General features: G+C 38.8%; 1 protein-coding gene across 1 annotated transcript in view; it reads left to right on the top strand.

The window, feature by feature from the left end:
* Positions 1–18,926, top strand: part of LOC140241771 (nucleotide exchange factor SIL1-like) — a 69,650-nt gene extending 50,724 nt beyond the window's left edge. The window contains exons 6-7 of the mRNA XM_072321522.1: positions 14,437–14,598; positions 18,483–18,926. Of these exons, the coding sequence (XP_072177623.1) occupies positions 14,437–14,598; positions 18,483–18,606 (286 nt within the window). The 3' untranslated portion in view covers positions 18,607–18,926. The remainder of the gene's footprint in view (positions 1–14,436; positions 14,599–18,482) is intronic.
* The last annotated feature ends 8,984 nt before the right edge of the window (positions 18,927–27,910 follow it).

Below are 27,910 nucleotides of genomic sequence, written 5' to 3'. Positions count from 1 at the left end.
TCAAATAATCTTAGTCTCTGACTTAAAATCAGTCAGTTTCAACCATAAATCAAAGCAAAAAGTAATATGTCCATAATTATTAAAGAGTAAATCAGATGGCCTTTACAATTACTAGGATGTGATTTGTCAACAGATCGTCACATGCTACTGTTTACGAGGATCGTACAATGTCATATTCTCCCTGGTTGTGATTGTTTTCCCTTGGGATAATGTATCTCCCTTGCGGTCCAAAGAATGTTATATTCCACTACATATCAGCTAATACCTGTATAGATGATCATAACCTACATGATCTTGAAGCTTTTTCCAAAAAAAATATTTGTGTTAACTGGTTTTGTGTTAAGATGTCAGAGGTTTAAAAAAAAATACACAGGTAAAAATGTAAAAGGTAAGAATGTCATAGGTTAAACTGTACATGTGTGCATTAAAATTAATTTTCATGCGACCCATACATTAAAATTTAATGACGGTGGTGACTATACCATGTCACTGAATTCCATGTCCTTTCCTACTTATCAAGAGGAAACAAAAACACTTGAGAGGGGAGGGCTTAACATTTTTTTCGATAATAAACAAGGGTAATACTGTCAGGTAGAACATGCACAAATATGTACCAAGTTTCATGATTCCTTGATTCACATTCAAGATATGGAAGAAAAAGGCAGGAAATTTCCCAGAGAATATCCATTAGGTAATACATGTATATTAAGTTTTGAGAAAAATCCTACAAGCATTGCAAAGATATGAGGGAAATAGTGTAATTTTGAGGGCCCAATTGACCTTGATCTTTGACCCCTGACCTTTGACAAATGACTCCTAACTTCCCTAGAAAATCCCTGCCAGTACCAAGTTCCATGAAGACACCTTGAACCATTTGCAAGATATAGAGAAAAAAAAGTTACATTTTAACATTTTCACCTGACCTTTGACCTTTGACCTCTTGATCTGAAAATCTCTGGAGTATCTTATTTTGGTAGTACATTGTATGCAGTCATTAAGTTTGAAGAAAATACCTTCAGACATTGCATAGATATGGGGGAATAATGAAATTTTAGCATTGACCTTGAACTTTTTGACCTTTGACCTCTTGCCGATTTCACTTAAAAACTGCTTCATTAATTGCCCCATCATAGGTTTGGTGAAATTTGCTTAATTCAGTCTTGAGTTATCACGTAAACTGATACAATTTCTTATGCTAAAGTCGACCTTGACCATTGACTTCTAGTACATTCGGGTATTAATATGCACAATATGCTAATTAGGTGGTATTTGCATAGAGGAATAGTGTTTTGATATTACAAACCATTTCCTTTTGACTAAAGGATATGCATACTACTTTGGTAGTTTTCATCATAAAATGCAATTCTTAGACTGTAAAAAAACTTAAAGTAATATTTTTACTTTACTTTCTTTACTAATTATGTAAATTGGCTGGTAATGATGGTTCAATTATTCAAATTCTTTCCTCATTTTGTTTCATAGAGTGTTTCTAATGGGTTATATCTATCTAAGATGAGATTTAAGGGGGGTTTCATTATTCATAAATCAATTTTCATAACTCACATAATTATGCAAATTTTATGTTTATTTACATAGGTATGAAATCAATTTTTGCAGGAATTGTTTCCACATACTCTAAAGAATACTTCTACCAAATTAGGTATTTCTGCTGGATGCACATATATTTTTTGATAATTTTATAAGTATTTTTGCATAAATTATGCAAATTAAGGCTTATTTGCATAGATACAGATTGTCTCTTTGGATGAAAAAATTCCAATTGTACAGAGGAACATGTGTGCCAAATAGGACATTTGTGACCCGCTACAACAAAATGATCCTAAAGTCGGGCGAGGTCGATTATTTGAAAATTGCATGATATAATCCCCTAATCTTTCTGCTTTAAATTGATAATAACACATTTTATAAAAATAATCGGCTGCGGAGATATCAATGTTTAAAAGAGAGCATGTCGAGACGTCTGGAAAATCACTGTTTCACGAAAAGCGCCCTTAAAGTCTTCCTTTCGACGCAATCGCAATCAAGGGACACGCAAGTCAGTTTTCACCTCTGGACAATAGAAGGTAAGCCCTAGCAACCCCCGAAGAGTTCATTCAAGCACATCAGCGTCGGCCGTCTCCTCACCAACCAATCAGTGACCAGGATGTGGGAAGCGGCTGAGCATAGCGCACCCCGCCCGCAAGCACCAGTCGACTGGGCAGTGTGCGAGCTTCACGCATCGGTTAGCAGCAAGCAGCAAACTGACCCATGAGATCACTCTGGTCGTTGTTAGGGGCAGAACCTATCTGTGGCGCTCAATCCAAATTTTCGAACCAGTTTCTGCTTCGTTGAAATGCCAAAAAACATGGCTCAGAAAAACGCTATTTTTTAATCTTTCCTTTGATTATTTTGCTTCAAAATTTCGACAGATGAAAGAAGACATGTTAGACTCCAATAATATATCAAAATCAGAAAATCGTACGTTTTGACCAATTTTAATGCTCTGACTTCAAACTCGATTTTCACGGCTTCGACCGTGCGTGACTTTAGGACCTTTTTGTTGTAGCGGGTCACATTTGTACTATAAATGCAGCGATCACCCCTTTTTTCGCCCTTAGCAAGCCTACTATAAAGGAAAATGAGTCTTGTGCTTTGTAATATCAGCTGTACAGCGATACAATGGCTCAGAGGAACGAAAACATCCAAGTATAAGCAAGATTTTGGAGAATTGTGATAATGTCACCATCAGCATGAGTATGGACAATCATCACCATGCTAATCATTCTGTAATGGTCCATATTGACACTGCTGTCTTGGGAGTGAATATAGTATATACTTTTATCACTTTTGACGTTTTCAGTGATTACAGGCAACTTTTTCATAGGGTTATTTGACACAATGTCAGAGGCCTTGGTAGCATGTCCGACCATGCAGCTTAGATTTTTCAAACTGGAAACATTATCACACAGTGCCCTTCCTAATTGCATCATGGTGTTGAACTCTTCTATATTAGTCTTCTCTATCACCATTCCATATTTCCACACCCTCCATCTGCTGTGTTGAGTTCATTCATGTCATTATAGGATGTTATTCACAACATAATCACTGTTCTAGTCATTTTAGATGACAGCACATTGTATCAACCCCAGAGGGGACCAATTGTGGAAAAACCGCAATAACATTAATTTTTTTCTCTCTTTTTTTTTTTTTTAAAGCGCATGATCGATATGAGCATTCTTAAATGCATCCTTTTAATTGCGTGGGTGACGATCCTTGAGGCTTGAGGCCCCGGCTTATAACCTCTTTACAACCAAAGGCTGTACTGTTGAACATACAATAACGATGTAATTTGAGACATTGGTTCAGAAGGGGTTAATACTATATCCAAGGTACAGGGCATTTGCCTCCAATCATAACCTGTATGATAAAAGAGAGGAAGCTAGGCATGATCAGGCACAGGTACCGACATATCAAGTCCCTATAGCAACTATTGGAGGTGCAAGAGACAACTTGAGACAGTGTAGTGTCCAGTAGTCCCTCTTGTGCTGAAAATCTCCTATTTTCTCTTGGCCTCCAAAGGAAACTGAAATAACGTCTGAGGAACAATTCGTCATCTTGGCACCACTGAATTGGTTTGATGATTAGAATCCTGGAGGTAGATGTCGGGATGCCAAACAAAACAAAAGCAGATGAGAACATGGAAGATTTGTAGAATCCAGATGGTGTGCAACATGAAATATCCTCATGGGTCTCATATCCCTAAGTTGCTTGCATATCCCCCAACCACACAGATGATTAATAGATAGTGCTTTCACCTTTTTTTTTTTCTTTCTGGAAAATGAGAAACTTCAGTGTGCATTAATCGTGCCTGTGTTCCTGGTCGTCAAACCTTCACTGCACGATGCATAAAAACGTCCTTTTTTTCCTCGCAGCGAGGCAAACTTCCACCCCTCATGTTGAATGTTTGTCAAGTCTCCATCAGCTAACTGTCTTGCATGTTTGTGTGGTTGCATCTGATGAGGTTCAGTTCCTTCTATAAATGTGTTTTGAAGGCATTTTTTGTGCATGTTTTGTTTTGTTGAGGTCAAATTTTCCAACCTTGAGGCAAATCTCTTTGAGGAGTGTACTTTTTTTCCCTCTATCAGAATTAGGTTAATTGGAAAATTAAGGATGCATTGCCGGAAACATACTGGTAATGAAATCATGCTTCATAATGCAATTGGAGAGAATACTGGGAGTGGGGTTACAGTGGGGATGGAAAGTACAGGAAAATGAGATTGCAAACAAAAGCAGACGGAGAAGTGAATGCACGCATGGCTTTACATAGTACCTCCCAAAACATTTCTAGCATAGATTAATAACCTCTCATCCCCCATCCCCCATTCTCCAACCCCCCCCCCCAAAAGTCAATGCTCCATATCCATACACCCACCCTAGTTGGACCCCATTCCACATACTTGTAGTGCACTAATAATGGCGTTATAGAGAAATGCTTTGAAACATCTGGAAAAAAAGATATGACCCGAGTGCAAATATTGTCTTATTGGATAATGGATCTACTCCGGGGAAAATGTACTTATATAAGTGTCATTATTTGCTGCGTGTTACTTTGTCTGCAGAGGCTAGAGAGGAAGGAGAGTGGGAAGACAAGAAGGAAGGACAGAAAGAGAGGGAGAGGGAGAGAGCGAACTAGAGTTTCAGCCTTTTTTTTCCCATTGCTCAGTGTACCCAATTGCTTTCGGCAAATCACTTTGACTCAGGTAATTGACTTTGCCTGGTCTGTGAATGTGCCGCTCTTGAGAGGTATGTGGGGTGCTCCTAGGAGGGCATTATCTGAGAAAATGGCAAGCTTTATGCTTTTTATTTGTCTTTTTTCCTAAGTTAAACAAAAAAAAATGAAAATATTAGAAGCAATAGTGAGGTGGAGTTGAGCCGAGGAGGAAAGTCCATCAAAATCATCTCTTGTCGCCCACACTAAAACCTCTTAGCTCCTGGCTGTGTCTATGGAAGGGGGGCAATGCTGACCTCAATTTGAGCTGCCCAGATAAACAATAGACCATAATTTAGCCCATTTATTGGTGAGTATGGCTTGGGCAGGCTTCTGCACGTCGACACAAGTGGTTCAAGACAACACCTTTCAGGAGGAAAGGTAAAAGTGGTGGTATGATAGGAATGAGATATGACGTAGTTGGCATTCAGCCAGATTATTTTAAAAAGGTATATGCCCTATATTTCACGAGTCGGGTGCTCTTCGCGAATTTAACAGTACATGAGTATATCAATTCCTGCATGCATGATATGCATAGGCCCTACATCATACATCTTTACAATGAAAAGTACCAAATCAGTTCATTGTCACTTACAACTAATTTTTATGATATTGGAGTAGACTCAATAAATGCTTCCCCTGTGCTATTTTCTTTGCTCTGAGCTTTTAACTTGTTAAACTTTTTTTTAAAACAACATTTATTAATTCCTCCTTTTGCAAGATAATGCAGTGAGTGCATGAGGATTAAGTAGTATCAAGTGATACCAATGCAAGTTTTGTATCTGTAAACAGGGGCCGCCCAACATTTGGGGGAGGTGGTCAAGGTTAGTGCTTGTGGTTTGGACAATGGTATCCCCCCTTCCCCCCCCCCCATCCACATACACACACACACACACACACACACACACATACACACACACACACACACACACATACACACACACACAGTTTCATGGGGAGAATGTCACACAGAACCTTGGAAAAGTCATGGGTTTTGTTGTGTGTGGTTTCTTTTTTATCTGCATAATGCACATGTTACAGGCTTCCTCTCACCCGTGCACCAACGCACTGAAGACCACATGGGACTGCACTCCAAGACTAGTTCAGCCAATTGTCTCTCGATTGATGCTTCTCTCCAAAGCCTCAATCGACAATTCTCTTAAAAGCTGTCTCTGAGTTTTTGAGTTGGCATTTTAATAACCCAAAGAGTCAAGATTCTAAATTCATGTCTGTAGAATAGACAATCTAGAAGCTGTGTGTGAAATCCACATGGGAATGTAAGTATACAGGCCTTTCAACTTGTAGTTTACCATCTAACATAGATGGTATTACACTGCATGGTGCTCTGTAGTATGGTACTTGTTTTTATGTGTGCAAGGAGGTTGTGATGTAAGAGACAATGAAGTCCTGGGCCTCCTTTCTGCCCAAGCAATATTGTTTGTAGTTTCTACGGTAACTTGCACACGGACTGCAGATGTGGTACAGGGGTGATTAAGATGAGTCTCACCCACCCCCCCCCCCATAAAAATCTATTCCACAGTATGGTACTCACTTAGAAAGAAGGACTTTCCATCGCCAGTAACCTAAAGGTGCTTCATGGAGAATCAACTTGTCAGTAACACGATGGTTAAAGGACATATTTGCTCATGCAAAACTGGCTTTTTTTTTTTCAAATTGACTACATGGTACTTGCACGTATGTATTTGCTGGAAATAAATGTCATTGAACCTGAACCTGAAAATTTCTTTATATACAGTGAATGAAATAAACTGCAATTGATCAGTTCAGTCTGCCACTGCTATTCCCTGACCTTTGAGATATTCAACAGTTTGATGTATCGGCAAATCTTGGATAGGATTGTGTTTATTTTTTTCCATCTTCATGAAGAATGGAGAATGGGAAAATTAGGAGTGACCTTCGGAGCTATATATCATCTGCAGAAACGTTCACCCAAATTGCATTCCAGACAGCTCGAGTCATTGCAATTTGTGACGAAATAGGATAGACTGCTCTCCTTTGAAGACAGACATGTGAGCAATTTCTGTGAGCAGAGGGCTACACAAACTACTGTGGGAAATATTTGTTCTTCTGATTAAATTTGTTCAAATTGATTTGAAGTCTTGAGGGAGATGAATTAGCTCTCGCGAATTAATTCAGCATATCAAAATTTAACAAAGTGGGGTTAACTGCAATAACTTTTAAGTTAACTTAATTTATAATATGAATTAAGCATCAATATCTCATGTGCCTTCTGGCAATTATGATTTTATATGATATGTTGCATTTGACTTGTTCATTTAATCTAAAACAAAGTATAATAAAATTGTTGTGACTCTTCTTTTGATGCTTAGTTTATTGAAAGCTGTGAACCTTTTTGTTCATCAGTGAAACATATTCGTGTAGTCTTTAACGAGTGGGGAGAGGTTCAGAAGGACATAAGAAATAACAGTCATAGAGAGGACTATGAGAAGGAACTGATCTGCACCTCTAAAAGGATGTAGGTCTTGCACATGTTTAGGGAAGATCAGAGGGAAGGCTGTACTTTTGTGTAGTTGCAGCTGTTCCTAAAGCACATAGCTGTGCCACACCAATATAATTTTGGTTTTTGATGTGTGAACAGATCCAGTGCAGACACAAGGTTCTTGGCAATTTTACTAAAACTGTGGCCACCTCTCGCCATGAGTGCAAGTTTAAAGCTCCAGCTGTTATAACCCCTATGAACCCTTTTTTTTGTCACCAGAATTTCTCTGTGAGAAATCAGTGAGAATTACTGGCGTATTCAGTATTCCCTGAACTGAACATTGTAATTGTTTTCATGAACTTGTCCGTCATGTGGGGCATCTGCAGTTTGCATTTGATATATGATATTGGAATTCTTCATGTGTCATTGATTTTATTGTCTCGCCCACCGGAGGTGAAGGCGAGACTAAGGGATCCAAATGGCGTCCGTCTGTCGTCCATCCGTCGTCCGTCCGTCGTCCGTCCATCGTCCGTCCGTCGTCCGTCACAAATGTTAAAGTTTACCTGCAAGACTCTCTTATGATGCATAACTTGGCAACTGTTACAGCAATGGCAGCCACACTTGGGTGATAGAAGCACTAGGGGTATCTTCATGTTATGGTGTTGTCGGAGGTCATGTAATGATGTCAAAGGTCATTTGAGGTCATATATTAAAGAGTATGTGCAAGACTCTCTTTTCTATGTTAAAGTTTACCTGCAAGACTCTCTTTTGACAAATAACTTACAATGGCAATCAAACTTGGGTGATGGATGCACTGGGGGTACCTTCATGTAATGGTGCCGTAAGAGGTCACATGATAAGGTCAAAGGTCATTTGAGGTCATACGTTTAAGTTTACTTGCAAAACTCTCTTATCACATGTAACTCAGCACATGTTGCTACAATGGCAATCAAACTTGGGTGATGGTAGATGTCTCTCGGGAAATTGAAGGTTACCACAAGGTCAAAGGTCACAGACAGGGGTCAACGAACTTTTAGGGCCCAACGTTAAGTTTTTAGGGCGCATTTCGTTTATGGCTCATAACTTTTGATCCCTTTGTCCGTTTGTGACCAAACTTGGATGGAAAATGTCCCTTGGGGAGGTGAAGGTCGTCACAAGGTCAAAGGTCACAGACAGGGGTCAACAAACTTTTAGGGCCCAATGTTATGTTTTTAGGGCGCGTTTTGATTGTGGCTCATAACTTTTGATCCCTATGTCCGTTTATGACCAAACTTGGACGGTAGATGTCCCTTGGGGAGTTAAAGGTCATCACAAGGTCAAAGGTCATAAGCAGGTCAATTAACTTCTGGGAGTTATAAAAAATATTAATTCCTTGCACGCGAATGGGCGAGACACAATTTGGCACTTGCCTTGTTGGGGGGAGAGGATGTTTCATTATACCAAGGAGGTTCTAGAGAATGGAGTCACAACCGTCTTATTTCCTTTGCTAGATGTTCGAAGCTGCCGCTCAAAAATATTTGAAGCATGTGCAAAACAGGATCTGCGGCGCAGATAGGAAGACAATTGACTTGTGTCTCATTGCATAATCACTAGCCACTTTCAAAGGAAGATATTTCTTTGTGATGGTAATTACTTTTCGCTATCCTTTCTTATAAAAGGTAGGTGGTACAGACATGAGGATGCGCAAATAGAAATTGAGCAAAAAATGCTGAAATGAAGATGAAAATTACTCAACTGGGCATATGCGGGCACTAATCTGATATATCTATCAATAAAGAATTATACGTGCAGATTATTCCATATTAGTTTCATTTGTGGAAACTAAGTGAAAAGTGATAAAACCACCTTTCCAGGATGGTACAGTTTTAAACATTTTTACATGATACAGCTCAGATTTACACTTTTGTGCAAATTTCTGGACGGAAATGTCTTTTGTTTTACATGCTTTATCATTAATTGAAATTTCATTTCATTTAATAAATAGATAAGCAAAATATGGCCAAAATTATGATAACGTTCAAAATTAATCTTCAGAATGCTGAGCAAGACGGCGGCAAGGAACATCGATCATCAAAGGCACAAGTGCGCCTGTGGAATTCCTTTGTACATCAATAGAAATCTGACAACTGTTTGAATAATCACAGCCAGTTGGAACTCCAATGTATAAAACCTCCTTGATTATAACTATATGACAATCTGCTTTCATGTTTACTTATCCAGAACTTCAGTGCACCATCTGGCACATATTATTGTAATTACATTGTAATTGTTATACATTTCAGCTTGTATGGTTGTTACAGTGTTACAGACTGTATTACAGCAATGACAGTTGTAGAGGCAGATATCATTGTTACAGGGTTCCTGTGGTTATAGAAAACCTGGAAAAGTCATGGAATTTTGACAATGTTTTTCCAGGCCTGGAAAAGTCATGGAAAATTATGACTTTATATATCTTTTGCCTCTTTAGAGATCTTCCTTTTTTGCAATATAATTTTGTTTTTAAGGAAAAAATGTCCTCGAGTAGAATCTGAAAAACTTGTTGGCTGCAGATAGTGTTGGGATGGTATACAAACTGTCCATTTACATGGATACTACTTATACAATAGTGATTTTCATTTATTTAACATTATATACCTCATACATAGATTTCTCTCATCTGATTGGTTAAAAGTGGAGTCATGAAAATAGCTGTGCCCCATTTTTGATCAAAATGACGTCATGTACTGTGCCCGGGGCATAGAATCAACTGTGCCCTGTAAATAGGTTTGGAGACAGTCGCAACCCCGTACACATAGATCACTCATATATACGCACCAATGATACGACCGCCGCGCTGTCGATCAGCGTTGATTACGAGTGTTGTAAAAGAGACTAGAATCTATATTTTCAGTATCTATATTTCGGAATCCATATTTTCGGTATATAAAACAAATAATGACAGCTTGATATTCAGGGCACAGTTAAGATTATGTAGGCCCTCAGTGATGTGAAAACCATAACTATGCCCGAAGCGAAGCTGAGGGCATAGTTATGGTTTTCACATCACCTTGGGCCCATAATTTTAACTGTGCCCCTCATAGCAGTCATCATTTGTATACTAACCACTTAGGTTTCCATGAAGTTACCTTATGAAAATGAGTCCTTGATCTCTAAAATTGTACATGGAAAAGCCATGGAATTTATTTTTGTAAAAGGTGCAGGAACCCTGTGGTAATGTTATCAACTAACATGCCCATCAACTTCATACTTGCTGCTTGTATGCAACACCCTCGTATAAAAGTCAGGGTGAGAGGTGGCAGAGGTAGCCAGATTACCAACCGTATTCGTTGCAAGTATTTCCCACAAAATGCTGGCTAGATGTACCATACTTGCCACACAAACTTTGTGGAATTGGAGGGAATTCAGGAGCAGATGAGGATCACCTCACTGATGGAATTAGCAAGCTGGAGGTTTCCCCCAGAAGAGACGAACAGATTTTCTCTCCCATTTTCATCCCCGTCCCCCTGCCCCCCCCCCCCCCAAAAAAAAAAAGAGAAGTAGATGCACGTGTACCCTGTATGCTTTTTGCTGGTCGGGAAGGGCGTGTGTACTTTCGGCGTCGTGCACACAGTAACACAGGAAAGGGCAGAAGCACATGAATCTGCAGGCTAGCTACTACTGCATTCAGGAAGTCAGTGTTGCTCCTAATTGCACCCCTTCCCCCTTCCAACGCTTCTGATCTTTTTATTTGCACGTGATAAAATGCGCTCTGACACTTGAGTTTATTAACCTCGCAGGATGCACTACGGAGAGAGAACATGGGCTTTGGTTATTGGACGGTTGATAGATGGAGCAACATTGCAATAGGGAGGAAAGGGAGAACAAGAGATCCTGGTATAGCATGGATGGAAATAATTGCCAGGAGACTTTGGAGAGAGACTGATGGTAGGACAGAGAGGAGAGACTGAACGTGTGATGTGTTTTTGAGTGGTAGAACGTATGAGGGAGGCAACATATAATGGAGAACGACCCTTACTTGAAGAAATCTCCCAGACTATGCCAAATTTCAGATATATTCTTCTCCAGGTCCAGAATGAATAACACCAAGTAGAACTGTGTTTAGGCATTCTTAGAGTAAAGAATGTACGATGTTAGTTATTCATGACAGGTTTTAGTGTCAGTCTAATTGGGCACTGAAAGGGGTATATTCAAAAGTTGAGGTGGAGCTCACAGGATCATTCTGACATTACCATGTCTTCCTTTGAGATGCAGGATCAGATTTTCATTAGATTGGCAGGAATGATTGCAGGTGCCAGGGTACACAAGAATATTCAAATGATATAGGTATCAGCCCCCACCCCCCCCCCCCCAACCAATCAGTGTGTGTGTGTATGTATGTGTGTGAAATATATTTCGGAATTTAGTTTATCAGTGGACATGCTTATGACTACATGTAGTGACTTTGTCGAGAGATTTCAAAATGAGAACTGATATTTAATGACATATAAAGAGTATGGCAGAATTAGTTAGTACCAAATCGCAATATGAAGAAGGGGAAGGAACTTGGAGGGGGAGGAAATGAGTCTGATAAAAAAAAAATAAAAGGAAAGAAATTTATGTAAAAGGCTCTTCTGAAAACTAGAGGAGACAAGGAACAGGTGGGAAATATATGATGATGCAGCAGGTGGAAGAATAGGAGATGGACAAGGAGGATTGGTGCCTTCATTTCAGATGAAATGCCTGCTGCTGGCCACAGGGTGCTGTACTATTGATGGACAGACATCGCTCTAATATGGTTGGGATCCTGTGTATAATTCTTGCCTCGCTGGCACATCATCTATTCAGAGGTCATATTGCAGCGCGGCTCCGCCCACTTTCCCTTCGTGCACGCACAAACACACACACACACACACAAGGCATGGGTTCACCAATCCACAGGGCATATAAAAGAAAAATTTTCGTGGCCATTGTATGACCCATCAAGGGGGAAGCACTTGGGGCTTTATTTCGTAGCCCTGCAAAGATAGGAAACAGCAACCACATGAGTTTCTCATTATCACTATGGAGAAAACCAAATGTGATTATTTACCAATACATCACATGAGAGTGTGACCTTGTTAAATTTGCCCTCAGGTTGTGTATCTTGTATTCCTTTATCAACAAAAAAGCCCTTTTTTGTCTCCATATTTCTGTCTCATGCGAAGATTTTTTGTCTGCTATTAAGCATCATTTTACCTTTCCATCAACATCTTTTGTTGTAACAGTTGTTAAATTTATACATAATCACTGAAAGTAAGGAACAAATAAACAGTGAGGCAAAACAGCCATGTGAAAGAGGAAGAAAAAGAGAGACGCCCAAAGAGAATTTTTTGAAGTTTGGTAGTCTGACAGTAGATAGCAAACCAAAAGGTTATCATGATGCAGCATAGCAACATACACTTGAATATGTACATCATTCTCCCTCATGTAGCATAGCCAAGCAAAATCTGCCGCCCCATACTTGCGCTTTGGGTAACACTTCATGGCAGCAGCCGTCTGCCGAGGATGAGAAAACAGTTGGTTCTGGGAAGTGTAAGAGTCCGTCCTGCACTTCCAGGTTCTTTCTCGCGTCTCAAAGAAGGTTAAACGATTCAGCAGCTGACCGTTTATTTGAACAAATGCTCCTCTCGCGTAACACAAGAACTCGCTCTTTCAGCCGCGTCCTCACATATTTTGGGGTTGGCATATATGTATACATATATATATATATATATATATATATATATATATATATATATATATATATATATATACATATATGTATATATGCCAACCCCCACCATTCCATCTTCACTACTGCAAAACACAGTAACACTGTTTATAGAAGCAGGCATCATCCTGGTGTAAGAGCTTTTGTGATTCTGAATTTGTTTGCAGACTACTCCTAACTCCCTTTTTGTATCTCACTGGTTAGTATTAGTGTTTCTTCATCCATTACAGCAAGATAGGACAAGGTAAAATTTGAATAATTTCAGACTCATATGAAAGCAGAGACAAAAAAGAAATACATATTTTTTGCACACCTGCCACCTGTTGCATAAAACTTTTTACTTGAGATAAAAAATGATTGGAATTATAAACTGAGGTTAGTTTCATTTTGCATTTGACTTTACCACAGAAAAAAAAAATCTGATAAATAGTAACTTGGGTTTTCTTATGTAAAAGTTGTAAGCAACAGGTCCCTGATCATGCATAAAGGGCAACAACAAAAGTAGTAAATGAAAAAAAAAATGTGTTTGTAACAAAAATCAGGAGAACAGCTTGAGTCCAAGGGAGCAATGTTTGTTGCAATGCATATGCAAGATAAATGGAAACAGAAAGGAAAAGCTGAGTTATGGATGAACCAGAGCAGCAATGAGAGTATTTGACATTATTTAAAACAAACAAAGACACACACTAGAGAGAAGAAAACTGGCATAGAGAGAACTATAGGCAGCTGTGCAATGCTTGCATCTGAGAGTATGAGGAATGTAATATGGTAGTGACTCAAATGATGAAAAATGGCAACTGAAGGATAACAACCTGGGTTCTGTAATATCTCAGTCCAGAGAAGAATGTGTTTGCCTTATATGAGGTGATAAATGTTGAGTTCCCCTGGGGGAAGGGGGGGGGGGGGTGTAGGGGAATAGGAATACACCTGCAGCTGATAGTGGCTACCATGTACTTTGATGTGCCTGTGAATTAAGAGTAGTGATTGATGACAATATTTTTATTTGATCGTGGAACTAGTTCAAGGCTTTTTTCGGAGCCAAATCAATGAAGTATGTTTGCCTTTTACTTCACACTGGTGAAGGCATAAAGACGGCTTTCCCCCTCGTCACTGTTTGGACAGCTTCAAACTTGTTTTAGTGGCATTCGATTCCTCAAATCATTTATCAAGTGTTGTTTGAGAATAGAAGGGAAAGAATTCATATGCGTACACCCTTTTTGTTGGCCTTATGTGATTCATGCCATTTTATAAGGCTGGCAAGATTTGTGAGGATGTATTTGTCTGATGATGCTCAATCCCTGTATACATTTATGTATCTTTTGGATTGTGATACAGGTGTGACCCCCTTCTTGGTAAGCCATGATGTTCACTGTTAAGCCTATTCAAATTTTGAATTCTTTACCTTGTTGATTTTGCTGTTTACTTACTTTAACCCATCATTAAAATTTTTTGTTTGTGTGTTTGTGTGTTTCCCGTCAGAATCAACCTCGCACCTAAAATGGTGGAACAGGGCTGGTGTGACTTCGTCCCGAAACTGCTGGAGATTTCCGACCATGACACAAGGGAGAAGGTTCTGCACCTGTTGGAGGTGTTACTGCCTCACTGCAGACACTTTAAGAGCAATCGAGCCTTGCTAGATAGGTGAGTGTACTATTAGCTGCCTATGGCTGTTGCCATGCTGTGATACTGTTGATTACAGTAGATACCAAATACTTTGCAAGTCGGAAGTTATAAGACAGTTTCATGGTTTGTTGAATGAGCGACCATGAATGTTGCAGTGCTAGCAAACTCTCAGTATATAGGAGTTATGATATCATGTACAATTAGTAGGCTAGACATCTGTGTACAGCTGTTGCCAGCCCACTTTGCAATGGTGCATACATCGCTCTGGTACCTTGTACTCAATGTAACTAGATGGTGATATTCTGATGGGTCATTAGATAATTTGCTAATCTTTCTTTCTTTTTGACATTCAAAATTCATGAAAATAAAATCCCCTGTGAAATATTTAGCATTTAGAGTATTGCCTTGCAGTGTTGTGTGCAATAATACTCGTGGTACTCCTGTTTGTGCTAGTGTCCTGTGTTTATGTTGTGTATTATAGAGGCAGGATGAAAGGTGGATGTGATAGCAGGACAGTGGTAATGATGATAGTAGAAGTAGTGCTGATAGAAGAAGTAAAAGTAGTAATAGAAGAAGCAGAAGTGACAAAAGTTGTAGTAGTAGTAGTAGACAGTGGGGTGAGAGGTAAGGTTAACTTGATAAGGATGAGTCCCAAGTATACTCGGGCAGGAGTCTATGGGAAATGCATGTTGTAGCAAAATCAGTCTGTCCTCAACAGGTTAAGGGTTAAGGGGTTGAGTAGTTGTGGAAGTAGTACAAGTGATATTCAGTTGGCAATATTACCAGCAGTATCTATAGTGTAGTAGTTGAAGTGGGAACCATGACAGTAGTATTCTTAACATCAGTACTAGAAGGAGTGATAAATGTAGTAGCTGTGCTCAACTTGTAGTTGTAGAAGCAGCAGTGGTGGCATATTAAATTAAACAGCTGAGCAAATGTGGAGGCCATTTGCAGTCTTTCAGCAACATGCCCTTGGAAGGTTTTTACAAATTGTATATGGGTGAAACGAACTTTGTCAGAATGAAAATGACAATGACAGAACAGGGTTTAATGTGGAGACATTCCCTCAAGGTTAGCAATGAGATTCCATTATGCCCTCGTGGCGCCACAAAATGAGGCATAAGTCACAGGGTTTGGCTCCCGATTATGACTTTGTTTGAAAAACAATTTCTCCTCAGAGAGAATACCTACCTCATTATCAGTGCAAAATTGGTTGACATCATACTTAAGGGAGTCTCAGAGAGGCAGTAGAATGGCAGTGGAGGGCCTTGTTTGGTTTCTAAGCGTAGGACATTGAGAAGATAATTTGCAGACGAAATGTTAATTGAAACTGCTTATAAACCAGCTTCTTTCTCTCTCTCTTTCCATCCTTTTTCCATTTTTTTTTAAAGTGCTGGTTATCAACATGCAAATTCTAATAGAAAAATTATCAAGTAAATGATACAATGATATTGAAAATTCACCAGAGAGCAGTTATTGATTTCTACTTTGTTCGCATGAATGAAAGGGTGCCAAGGGTAATGGGGGAAAGTTTTTATAAGTAAATGCTAATCGTCACTGTGTCCCTGGAGGTCCAAGGTTTTTTCAGAGAACCTTGAACTTTTAATATTGATGTTTTAAGTAGATATTATTGCCAAACTGTGTCTAATCATTGGCGTCAAGTTTTTTTTTTCTTGTGAATCATTTGGTTGTCTCTTTATTCATTCATTCATTCCACATGAATTATATTATTGACATATATCTAGAGATATGAAAAGTTACAAAATTTCTGAAAATTTGTTGTATGCAGACTGAGCTTGATATGATATTTTATGATACAGAATGGATTTAAATCATCATTCTAGAGTATGTCATATTCAGATTTAAAGGATTAAGAAATGTGCAGGGGAACCTACAGAAAAGCAGATGCTTGTGGGGGTAGGTGCCCCTAAAAGAAGTCAAACACATTTACTCGCACACATGATACACACACTGCATGCCTGCAAGTACACCTGGACAAGCATGCATGCACATGCAAGCATACAATAAAGAGAAATGAAAGGGAGAAAACCCCAACAATACTGTTATAGGGACAGTATGGAGTAGACAAATAACTTGGGTGCCTGCAACTGTGAGAGAGAGAGAGAAAAAAAAAGTATCAAAAAATAAGAAATTATAGTTGAGACCATGTGGACCTGTTCAGCAAGCAGGCCGAGCAGTCTAAATCAATGTTTTGAAAAAGAAGTGTGTATACATGTGCATATTTGCCTGCATGTAAAGGTTAGTTTGGATGATATGACTTAAAGCAGCCAACAGTGACACCAACTTGACAGAAAAAGTGATATGTTTTAAGATAAAAGTGTCTCCAATAAAGGAATGTCTGCTATGATTTCTTGGTTTGTGGTTATACATACAAATTGTAGGAAACACAGAAAGGCATTACTTATTCCATATTAGGAAACACAGAAAGGCATTACTTATTCCATTTGACAATGCTTAATTTGGTCATCTTCTTGTCGCAAATGTATGTTTGCTGGTTTTGTACACAATGAGGAATGCATAGTTACTTGCACACAATTTGTCTGATTGTTTGCATTTTATCAGAAGCATGCCTCGTGACGTCAAATGGATATATCCTAATTACAAAATGAAATGGCGCTGGTGAATTGGGGATAATGTCAAAGAACAAACAAATATATAAACCAATGAGAAAACAAATGAATGAGGTCTGTTTTAGGCTGTAGCATAGACACTGTGTATTCCTGTGGGCGTAATTTACTCAAACTCATGAATATATCATGGATAAATTTTGAGGAGCAACTTCCAGCACTTTGGCAGACATGCTTTTCCGGGCCTTAAAGATTGTCTGCAGTGTTCCTCAAATTTTGTGTCCCAATTCTTCTAATCTTGACATCTAATATCTGACCTCCATCTTTCCAGAGTGTGGTGGTAGTTTGCAGTTATTGCTTAACAGTATGAGTTGAGTCATAATCAGTGTATTGCTCCAATTTCATGATTCGATGCATCATTCCACGAGGTTAGTAGGAGCCGGTAGATTTCAAACCAAGCCTCTATGCCTGTGTAGCAGTTGATCTTCTTTACTGGCATCAAAGTTGACATTGTAGAGGGAGAGGGGATTGCCTGTGGCTGACATCAGAGAACAGAATTCATCTCCCGAGGGCGAGCACGGGAGACTCTTCTTCTGCGGTCATGATTTAGGAATGTCCAACCTTTCCTTTCATTTTTACATCTGCCACACCTTACCTGCAGATATTTGCTATAGCTGCCCAGAAGGGTGCTGGAGACATTCTGTTTTCAGGTTGTCTGTCCCTCTGTCTGTCACACCCAGCTCTCTCTATTTCAAGTTAGAGAAACTATAAAAAGAAATAATTGTCTTTTAGTTTTGGCAGGCACTGCACGACACAGGGTCAAAGGCAGAGCTGCCAACTCTCCCTGATTCTGCAGGAGTCTCCTTGAAAATGTCAAAATCTGTTCATGTCTGAAAAAGAGGATATTAAAGTGCCCCTGATTTTGGAATTATTTTCGTCCATTGAAATGCATGTAACACGCAGATATCTCCCTGATTGTCGTGTGGAATTTGGATGTGGAAATGTTGGAAGACGTGCAAAGGTCACTGAACTGACAAAAATGTCTCTTTTTTTTGGGGGGGGGGGGCAGCTGTAACTTCAGTACAGTTCAGTTCAGTTCAGTTCAATGACTTACATCTAGTGTGTGCATTGAATACTATCACATCCAAACTTATAAACAATTGCAGTTCACTTAACTTGGCTTAATGTGAACAATTAACACAAAATTATCCACTCTTTTAGTACCTTATTTCTATTTCTATATTGATTTCAAGTTTGATGTATGCATAAAAAAGTCTTTTCCATTCTCCTTCTTGATTTTTTTTGCTTGCACAGACTTGCCTCCTTGAGCAGAGACTACCATTCTCTGGCTACAGAAGAGTCCTCGGACGCAGGCAACATCGACGAATATTTCTCGAGTCTGGAGAGCTTGGTGGACAGAATTCTCTCACAGATCTGAATCTGTCACCGTCACCAAATTCCTCAGGAGAACCACATCAAGATAGAAAACCATTGTGCTCCTGAGCGACCACACCAACTTTAATCCTTTGTGTGTTTTGAGTGCTGACAGTCATAGAAAACCCAAAAGCATTGTACTTCTCTGACAGAGAAATGGTTAATACTGTGAAGCACAGGGATGAAGTCAGGGAAATGAAGCTTTTCAATGCAGTCATGTACTGGGCATTCAATGTCCTACTGAGAAAGAAATGTGGGTCATAACTATGTGCAATGCAGTCTCAAGAGCTCTGAGAGCAGCAGTGATGCAGATGCTGTGAGGATGTGGTGGGTTGGGGAGGGGGGGGGGTTGTGAGATTTGAAAGTCATTGTGTGCAAGAACACATTACACAACAATTACAGATGTTGTGAGGATGTGGGGGGGGGGGGAGATTGAGATTGGAAAGTCGTTCCGTGGAAGAATGCATCATACCACAAAGGCTGCTGAACATTGCCCAAGTGTGGAAGGCCACTTTGATTGGAAGAATCTCTGGGTGGAACCCTCAAAGAGTCATGGGTTTTGTTTGACTTGTTGATTACGTTATCATTGTTTTGTTTTGTTTGTTTTGTTTTGTTTCTAATTCTTTATAGTGCCAAAAGGGTGTAGGGGTAAAACTAGCCCCCAGTTAAGAATTAACCAAAGTATAATATTGCCATTAATGCTGCTGATGGGACTCTACCTCACCTTAACCCGTTGAGGACAAGCTGATTTTGCTACAATATGTATTTCCTATAGACACTTGCCCGAGTATACTTGGGACTCATCCTCAATAGGTTAACATCCTTTGTACTGAGATTGATTGTTACTGTATACTGATGCCTCAGATATGTGCCTATATATTGTCAATCTCTACCAAACACTTAAACACATATTTACACTCCAGAACCAATTTCCCAACAAGTAAGTTTTTTTATGGCTGCTGGTTTTCTTTCTTATTCTGGGGAGGTACATTTTAATGATAGAATGTGACAAATATTGTACACATTGTAAAGCTTTGAATTTAATAGAGAATAAAGAAAGTACTCAAATTAAGAAACCCACGATCTTGGCCTTTCACAGGCATTCATAGGGAAGAATAATCCAGGGGGGAAAAAAATGATTTCTGGTATCACAAAAAGAAAAAGAAAACAAAATCCTGTGAACAATAATTTTAGATGGTATTTTCATACTTTATAGTGCAGTATCCAGCACTGTACAGCCAGTGTGTGCTGACCAGGCAGGTTTATCTGTGTCAGGTTTCTGAAGTTCACTCTCACAGTGTAAGGACTTCTTAATCGTAATTTCACTGTTGTTAGATTTTATTTCGTCTTTGCAAAATCAGCCTGTGTAGTATCCATTAAAATATAATGCTGAAACATTTGGGTTAATCAGGAGAGGATATGAAAAATAAAATGATGTTATATCAGAGACTTATTTTTTTTTTCATTTATTGTTGCATCCAACAAAGGTTGTTTTGAAACTCAGTGTCATTTAACAAGTTGCATGTGCATGATTATTTTGACTTGTGGACTCTTCCTTATGGGAGTACAGATGGGGGGGGGGGGGGGGAGGCGCTGTGGCATAGTGGATAAGACTCCTGACTACCGATCGGAGGACCCGAGTGCAACGCTGGGGTAATAATAATGGCAGGGCCCTCTGGTAAAACTATTATGTTGTTATTATTATTATCATACACAATGTGTAAGTGTCGCTCCATTTTTTGTACGCACAACTTGGCTTTCAAAATACCTTGATACTTAAGAACCTTTTACACTTAAAAGCTCTTTATTTTGTTAACAACTTGTGTAAAATTTTTGGTTTTTTTCCAAATGGTACAATACGCTAAGATTCAGGCTGATTCTGGTGAAATACAAGTAAAAAGACACATTTTACCTTCAAACTCCTTGTGTGCCTTTCTTGAAAGCAAAAGCTGTGATTTTCAAAGTTTAATGAGTTGAATGAGTTTGAATGATTGTGTGTGCTGTAAACTGAAGTCTTGAGTGAAGTTTGGTGAGGAAAACAATAACAAAAACAAAAACCGACAACACAGGCATGTTGTCGAATATAGTGTACCTGTCAGCAAAAACAAATATATGCATTAAATGTTATGATGTTGATTTTTAGAATTAAACAAACCAAAAACTGTACCTTCTCTTCTTTCTCTCTCTCTCTGTCTCTCTGTCTCTCTCTCTTTGGGGGAGGGACTTTATGAAAAACTTAAAGTCCTCATAAAGACAAGCTGCCCATATTCTGCAAATTTAAGGGGAATTAAGTGCAAGCGCATATGCGGGATTCTGTAAATGCAGCAATATTGGTAGAACACAACAGTGAAGTTTAATGAAAATCGGGCAGTCTCCACAAAATTTATGATTTTTTTTTTTAATGTTTCCATAGATGGAAGTGGAAATTAGAAATTCTGGAGAGTTCACTTGTTTTTGATTAGCAGAATATGGTTGTGTGGCAGTTATTAGGATTTTAATTTGGCACAAAGATCTTTTTCTAAGATAAACGAAGCTTTATACCGATGCTTGGATGTTTGGAGTCGAGAAGGACTGAATTAATTTCCACTCATCGATGAGTGTGTATTGTTCAGCCAAGTATAGATGTGGAATTTGTCGTATGGCTGAGTAATATTCCCACATATCGTGTAATTTGTCGGATGTGTTGAGATTCATTTGACTGATTGTGGCAAAGATGTGCATGTTTGCATGTCTTTCGTTGTTATTATGGTGGTTTGTTTTTTTTCTTTTCCGCACTAACGATGAGAGTGATGACGTTATCAGATGTGGCATACCGCTTGATTGACATGCACTCGATCTATAACCCTCGCGTCGCGCTGCTGCATGTTACCTGCAATTCCATGCTATGTTCGACATGACTTCAAAGGAACTATAATGCAAAATGCATATTGACTTGCGTTGATTCATGTTATCCTCCACATCACTGGCCAAACGAACGAATATCTAGATACATGCCGTGTTGTTTATAGTAATATTTCTACTATTCATATTTCTAATATTTCGTAATATTACATGGATACACGGATACACCCCAAAAAAAAAAAACAACAACAACAACAACAACAACAACAGCAACACCAATAACAACAACTTCCAAGCCAAGATTCTGCCAGTAACATCATCTGCCAATCATTACATAAGTACTTGTATGACTAACAAAAGATGCTGGAATGCTCTTTACCCTTGACTGAGCATAACTGGCATGTTTCCATGTTATTATAGGGGAAGGTAATCTCAAATGTCTTTGATTTTATCATTTATCATATTACTACTTTAGCAATGATTGACAGAGATTTCACGGGCAGAATCTTAGTTTGGAAGGATTTTTGTGAGCGTATCCAAGTTATCTGAAGAATAACAGGAGAAATATTATCTTGAAATATAGGGTACTTAAGTTTAATAGATATTAATTTGACCACATAAGGGATGTTGAAGGTATTATGTGAATCAATACAAATCAACATACATGTGCACTACATTGTTAAATATCAGACAGATTGGATTGTAGAAGTACATGTAATACTAAAACAGGACGCTGAAGTAATCCAAACTTAGAATGTCACGCACTGTCACCACTCAGTATTAACACTACCAAGGCAAATTAGCAGAGATGATGACCGGTCATTGACCCAATCTATGGTCAGAAATGTTACTAAAGGTAAAGATTTGGGTCCATTATATTCTAAAGTTCTACAACCCTTTTTCTCTTTAAAAAAAAAAAGAAGAGAAAACAGTTGCTAGGTCATTCTAACACACCATAGGATAGTGGCACTGGTTATAAAAATGTTGTACTTCACTTTAAAAAAGGTAATTTGATTTTAAAAGAATCAGCAATATGGGCAAAGGTCAATGGGAGACTTGTAAGGCCATGACATCATTACCTGATATCCAATTTGCATAATAAGCGTGGTCGCTGCATCTGCAGCTGCATCGCGAGAAAAACGTGTGAAGGTTTTCGATTTCACAACTTTCTTAGGTCATGGTACGATGTTGCGATAAAATTTCTACTTTTTCTGCTTTATTATTATTCGACTTTGCTCAATTCATCAAAGTCACTACGAGCTTGGTGTAGAATTGCACTTTAAATACACGTCAATATATCAAGCAGTATAAAAGCCAGCACCATGTTGTAATGCCACTGAAATACATGTACTAGCAAAGTGGCCGCAGGTGTGCTAGCTCATAGGATTCATTCCTACTGATATTTGGTTACAATTGACTCTCGTTATAAAGGACGCGTATATAACGAGCACTCCTTATGAAAAAGTTACTGTCTTGTTTTGAATTCCTTTGTAACGTTTATAGTTTGGTAGGTTGTTTTTTTTTTCCGATCATGAGGTCAAACTGTTACGTAAGGGATCTCACTAGTGCCAAAGGTCTGTTGTAATGAGAGTCCACGTATAAATGTCATTGAGGCTTCAATAAGATTGGCAATTTCCAAGGTCAAACTTTTGTTCGTGGGCAAACTTGACGAGGTCATAATTACATTTGCGCGAGATCTGTATAATAGAGCCAAAAACACCCACCAATGCAGTGATCTCTACTCTCCTTTGCTGGTTTCTGAAAATGACCTGATTTCGTAGGTGAACAAACTAAGCCCATTGCAACTTCTCACAGGAATGCATCGATGTTCACCATGGGTAACGCCGAGTGTGAGGACATAATACTGGGTTGGCAACCACAAATTAGAAATTAAAAAGAAAAATATCATCAACTTTCCCATGTTATTTCTACTTAATGATTGAAATCTATGTATACAACAATGCTGGAACTTTGCTTATCTGACGCTAGAGGGACAGAAACCTAATGAAACATGAATTCGGTATCATTTTTTCTGCGTAATTATTACCTCGATCTTAATCATAGACATGAACTACTGGTAATCATGCACCCTCATCCGACATACTCGTATCCGTGTTAATGCTTTTGCAAAACAACGTGAGTGTTAAAACATTGAAATATACTTTTCTCGCGATCTTCTCTGCTTTTCCCGTCTGCGAAACCAAAAATTATTGGAATGTGCATGATCGGCCATTTCTAATGAAATGCAGTCGGTCATGCAAACCAAAGTAGAGTCGTAGTTCTCTTATTTACCCAGGGTATCCTCTTCATTGTTGTCACTGCTCTACCATAGGGCCTTGCCATTATCATTACCTTAGCGTTGCCAGGTACCCATTTATACGCCTGGGTCGAGAGGGACATGGAGGGTAAAAGCATCTTGTCCAAAGACGTAAGCACTGGGCGGGATTCGAACTCCAGTCCTCCGATCGGGAGTCGAGAGTCTTATCCACTATGCCACAGCGCCCCCAAGGGCATAGCCTGAACCCCACCACTGTGATGACTAAATGTTATTGTTACAGCTCTGACTAGTTTTCAAGTTATAAATCAACAGACTCGTGTCTTATTTTCTTTGTTTTTTGCCCATTCCTTAAATCCCTCTTCATTACGTCCCCTCCTATGTCTCGGTAATAAGAGCCACCTTCAAAGTGTGATTGAGGTGTAACAGTTGGGATAAGAACCTGATACCGTGATCGTTAGATCAGTTTTGAAAAATGATCCTTGAAAACTTTTCGAGGAATGTGAAGAACTGAAGGAAGACGGTAGGGAAAAGGAGAATAAAGAATTAACAAAAAATATGTTAAAGATAAAAGATAAGTTGAAGAAATAGAAAAGCATGGTGGAGAAGAGACAAGGACATTGTAGAGATGAAAAATGAGATGGAGAAGAAGAAAGAGCAGAAGATGACGGTGAGGAAACAGGTGCAGAGATGAGGAAACAGATGGACATGATAATGCGGAAAAGGAAAAAAAAAAGACAAAAGAGGAGGAGGAGGAAGTGGAGAAGGACAGAGAAGCAGAAGAAGAAGAAAAGAGAGAAAAGGAAAAGGGGTTTTCGAGCGCTCTCGGAACAGATCCGACACGGTATGTAACGCATCTGTAATAGCATACGTGTTCTGTTTGGACAGCGTATGACGCCTGATATTCCTCCCCTGGGATCCGGCGGAACCTGCGACATGCAGGCTGTTGGTATTGGAACATTTTCCCCTAGGATAAGATGGTAATGACTGGAAGATGATATAGCAGGGTACTTTTCGACGAGACATAACGATTCCTTATCATCGTACCACATCTAACTCTTCTAGATAAATGAAGCGGTTCCCGCTCAAATAAGGCGCAATCATCTATCGGAAGCGATGAACATGCCTTCTTCAAAACGTCAGCAAACTGCCGCCTTGTTCATCAGTCTTCGATTATCCTCAGACGGGTCTGCCAGAGAGTGAGGATAATCCTAGGAAGAGTAAAGAAAATTTAGTAATAGTTCGTCTCTCCCCGAAAGATTTATCGCGTCCCCTTCATTTTGTTCAAAAGTGTTTATGTATATAGATGGACATGCGAGAAACGAAGAAGAAATGGTTATTCTTTCAGAGTGCGATAACCTGTCATGCACACAATAGTGACTGTGTGAAGGAATACCTGTGTTGATCATTAACATTCTCCCACAAAATGTTATTTTGTACACTTATAAGAGGTTCTCTTTTATTGGAAAAAGGCCAAATTCAATAAGTACTTCGTGTACTTTATCCGAGAGTTTTGGAAAGCTTAGTCGTCTTGACAAAAAAAAAGTAAATAGACATATGCCTTTATTCTTTTGGCATATTCGATGATATATTGTATTCATTAGGAAAGGTCAATGACAAAGGGAGTACTGCTTGTAATAACTTATCTTCAGGCACTCAAGGCTGCGATGAGCCACACCTGGTAATGACTACTCTATTAATTGTAGTAATCCGTCAAACGTCAAGTACACGAACCTCTAAAGACGATAAGACCTCTAAAGACGATAAGACGAAGGAAGTAGGTTGCATTCGGAAAGAGCGTTTAACCACCCGACTGGCGATAAATTGTGACGTTAGATTGAAATCAATCTTCCTTACCTGAAGTGACATCTAATCTTTCGTCAACCTTTCGGCGCCTGAAAAGAGACGGTTTCGATTAGTTACGACCTTATACCGCTGCTGATGGTATGATGTGCTCTTTCTGGACGAGGTTAGTCTCGACAAACAATTTCCTTTGCGACATCACGTCATTTAATAACCCAATATCGGCAAGCAGGCTAACTGACGTCGAAATGAAAAACAGAAGACAAGTGTGAGCGACTATTAAAAAAGCAGTTCACTTGCTGCCCTTCATCTGTCGGTAATGAATTGTGTTTATTTACTTCACATGGAGGAGGAGACATTCAAATAGAGAGCGCAATGAATTTCTTAGACTGAATATAATGCATCTGCTGCAGTTGTGCGCATTCCACTGATTTTAAGACACGCGGCATGCTGACATAAACTATGAAGTGCTGTGCTTGATTTGTACACACTGCCCAACCTCACTGGAATTTCATGGGATTTTTAAAATCCATGTTCACTTTGATATCAGGGTGAAGTAGTAACGGTAAGGTAAAGAAATAAATCAATGAAATTTACGTTGGCATCGAACAAGATTGAAATTACTATAAATTGATGGGAAGCATAGCAAAATGTAATATGAATCTGGCAAAGACTTATGTGCCAGTCCGTTTAAGACATGGGATGAAGACAATATCACCTCATTGAAGTTGCATATAAGTGACCGTTGATTGCGTAGAACATAAATATTAGAACACCTTGATTTACTCTAGTATTTTGTTCGTGAATGAATCTTTCTGTGTTCAGGTTGTTTGATTTTGCTCTATTTTACTTTTTTTCCGGACACTGTGGCATAGTGGATAGGACTCTTGACTCTCAATGGGAGGCCCCGAGTTCAATTCCCGTCCAGTGCTTAAGTCCTTGGACAAGCAAGATGCTTTCATACCCACCATGTCCCTCTCGACCCAGGTGTGTAAATGGGTACCTGGCAACGCTGGGGTAATAATAATGGCAACACTGAAGAGGCTACCCTGGGCAAAGAAGACCGTATCATCATTATCATTACCATTATTATTATTATTATCATTATTATTATCATTATTATTATTATTATTATTATTATTATTATTGTTATTATTATTACTGTATTATTATTATTATCATTATTATTATTATCATTGTTATTATTATTATTATTATTATTGTTATTATTATTATTATTATTATTATTATTATTATTATTATTATTATTATCATCATCATTATTATTATTATCATTATTACAATTTGAAATAGAGTGAAATTTCATTTAACTTTCTTCGCTATTTTGCAGTTTCAATATCGCCTGTCCGCACACTTCCAATCATTATTCTTTACAGGATGTTAAGAAGCCTTGTTCGGTCTGTTCCAGAGAGATGTTGCACTTTACTTTTCAAATGCAAATCTCTTCACAACTGTGGCAAACATTGTTGCCGAACTAATGGAATTTTTATTTTCTTTGTACACTCCGCTTGTACTTAGTGTTTTCAAAACACGTCGTCTTAATTGAAACTGTGTAAAAAGGTTTTCTACTGCCCGGAAATGCAGTATGGTTACAAATACGTAATAGAGAGAAAGAGAGACGGGGGAGGAAGGGAGGGGGAGAGAAAGGGTATTTCATTGCCACTATTTCTTTTTCTGTCTTGGTTTTGTTGTGAGGAGCTGCTAACTTACTAGACCAATATTTTCGCGCCAGTCATTAAAATGCATCAATAACATAATCACCCGTGAGTGAGCGAGCTCTTTGAGTGTCGGGTTTGTCGTGATGGCCAGTTGTTGTTGTTGTTGTTGTTGTTGTTTGGTTTGTTTTAGCCACAAATACGTAGTTCATAGCGCTTGATCTTGATAAAATAAATTGACTGTGCTCGTCACAACGCACTTCTTCCAAAAGCATGGTAACATGTATTCCAAATCTTTGAAAACACAATGTGGTTATAATGCAAGAGGGTGTAGAGTTCTACCAAGTAGCTTCCTTTAGCTACAGATTATGATATGAAAAAAAACCCGATGACAAACCATGATAAAAATCATTTCGATGATCATAATCGTAATGATAATAATATGTATAAATGTATAGTGACGTGTCATGTTCACCTAAGCTGCTTTACTGCAATGAGAAGACGAAGGAGAAGAAGAACAGATATAGATAACGAATAGGACAATAAGCTCAATTTTCCTTCTTTTATTTTCTCTTTATAGTCAATCCAGTACATTTATCATGATCAGTGAATAGAGAGTTGTTGATCTTTTCATGCCTCCGCCACGAAGTGGTGCCGGAGGCATTATGTTTTCGGGTTGTCCGTCCGTCCGTACGTCCGTCCGCATTCGTTTA

This window comes from Diadema setosum, chromosome 18 (genome assembly GCF_964275005.1).
Source record: "Diadema setosum chromosome 18, eeDiaSeto1, whole genome shotgun sequence".
Lineage (NCBI taxonomy): Eukaryota > Metazoa > Echinodermata > Echinoidea > Diadematoida > Diadematidae > Diadema > Diadema setosum.
Note: the sequence above shows the minus strand (reverse complement) of the source record. Positions and strands in the feature narration are given on the sequence as shown.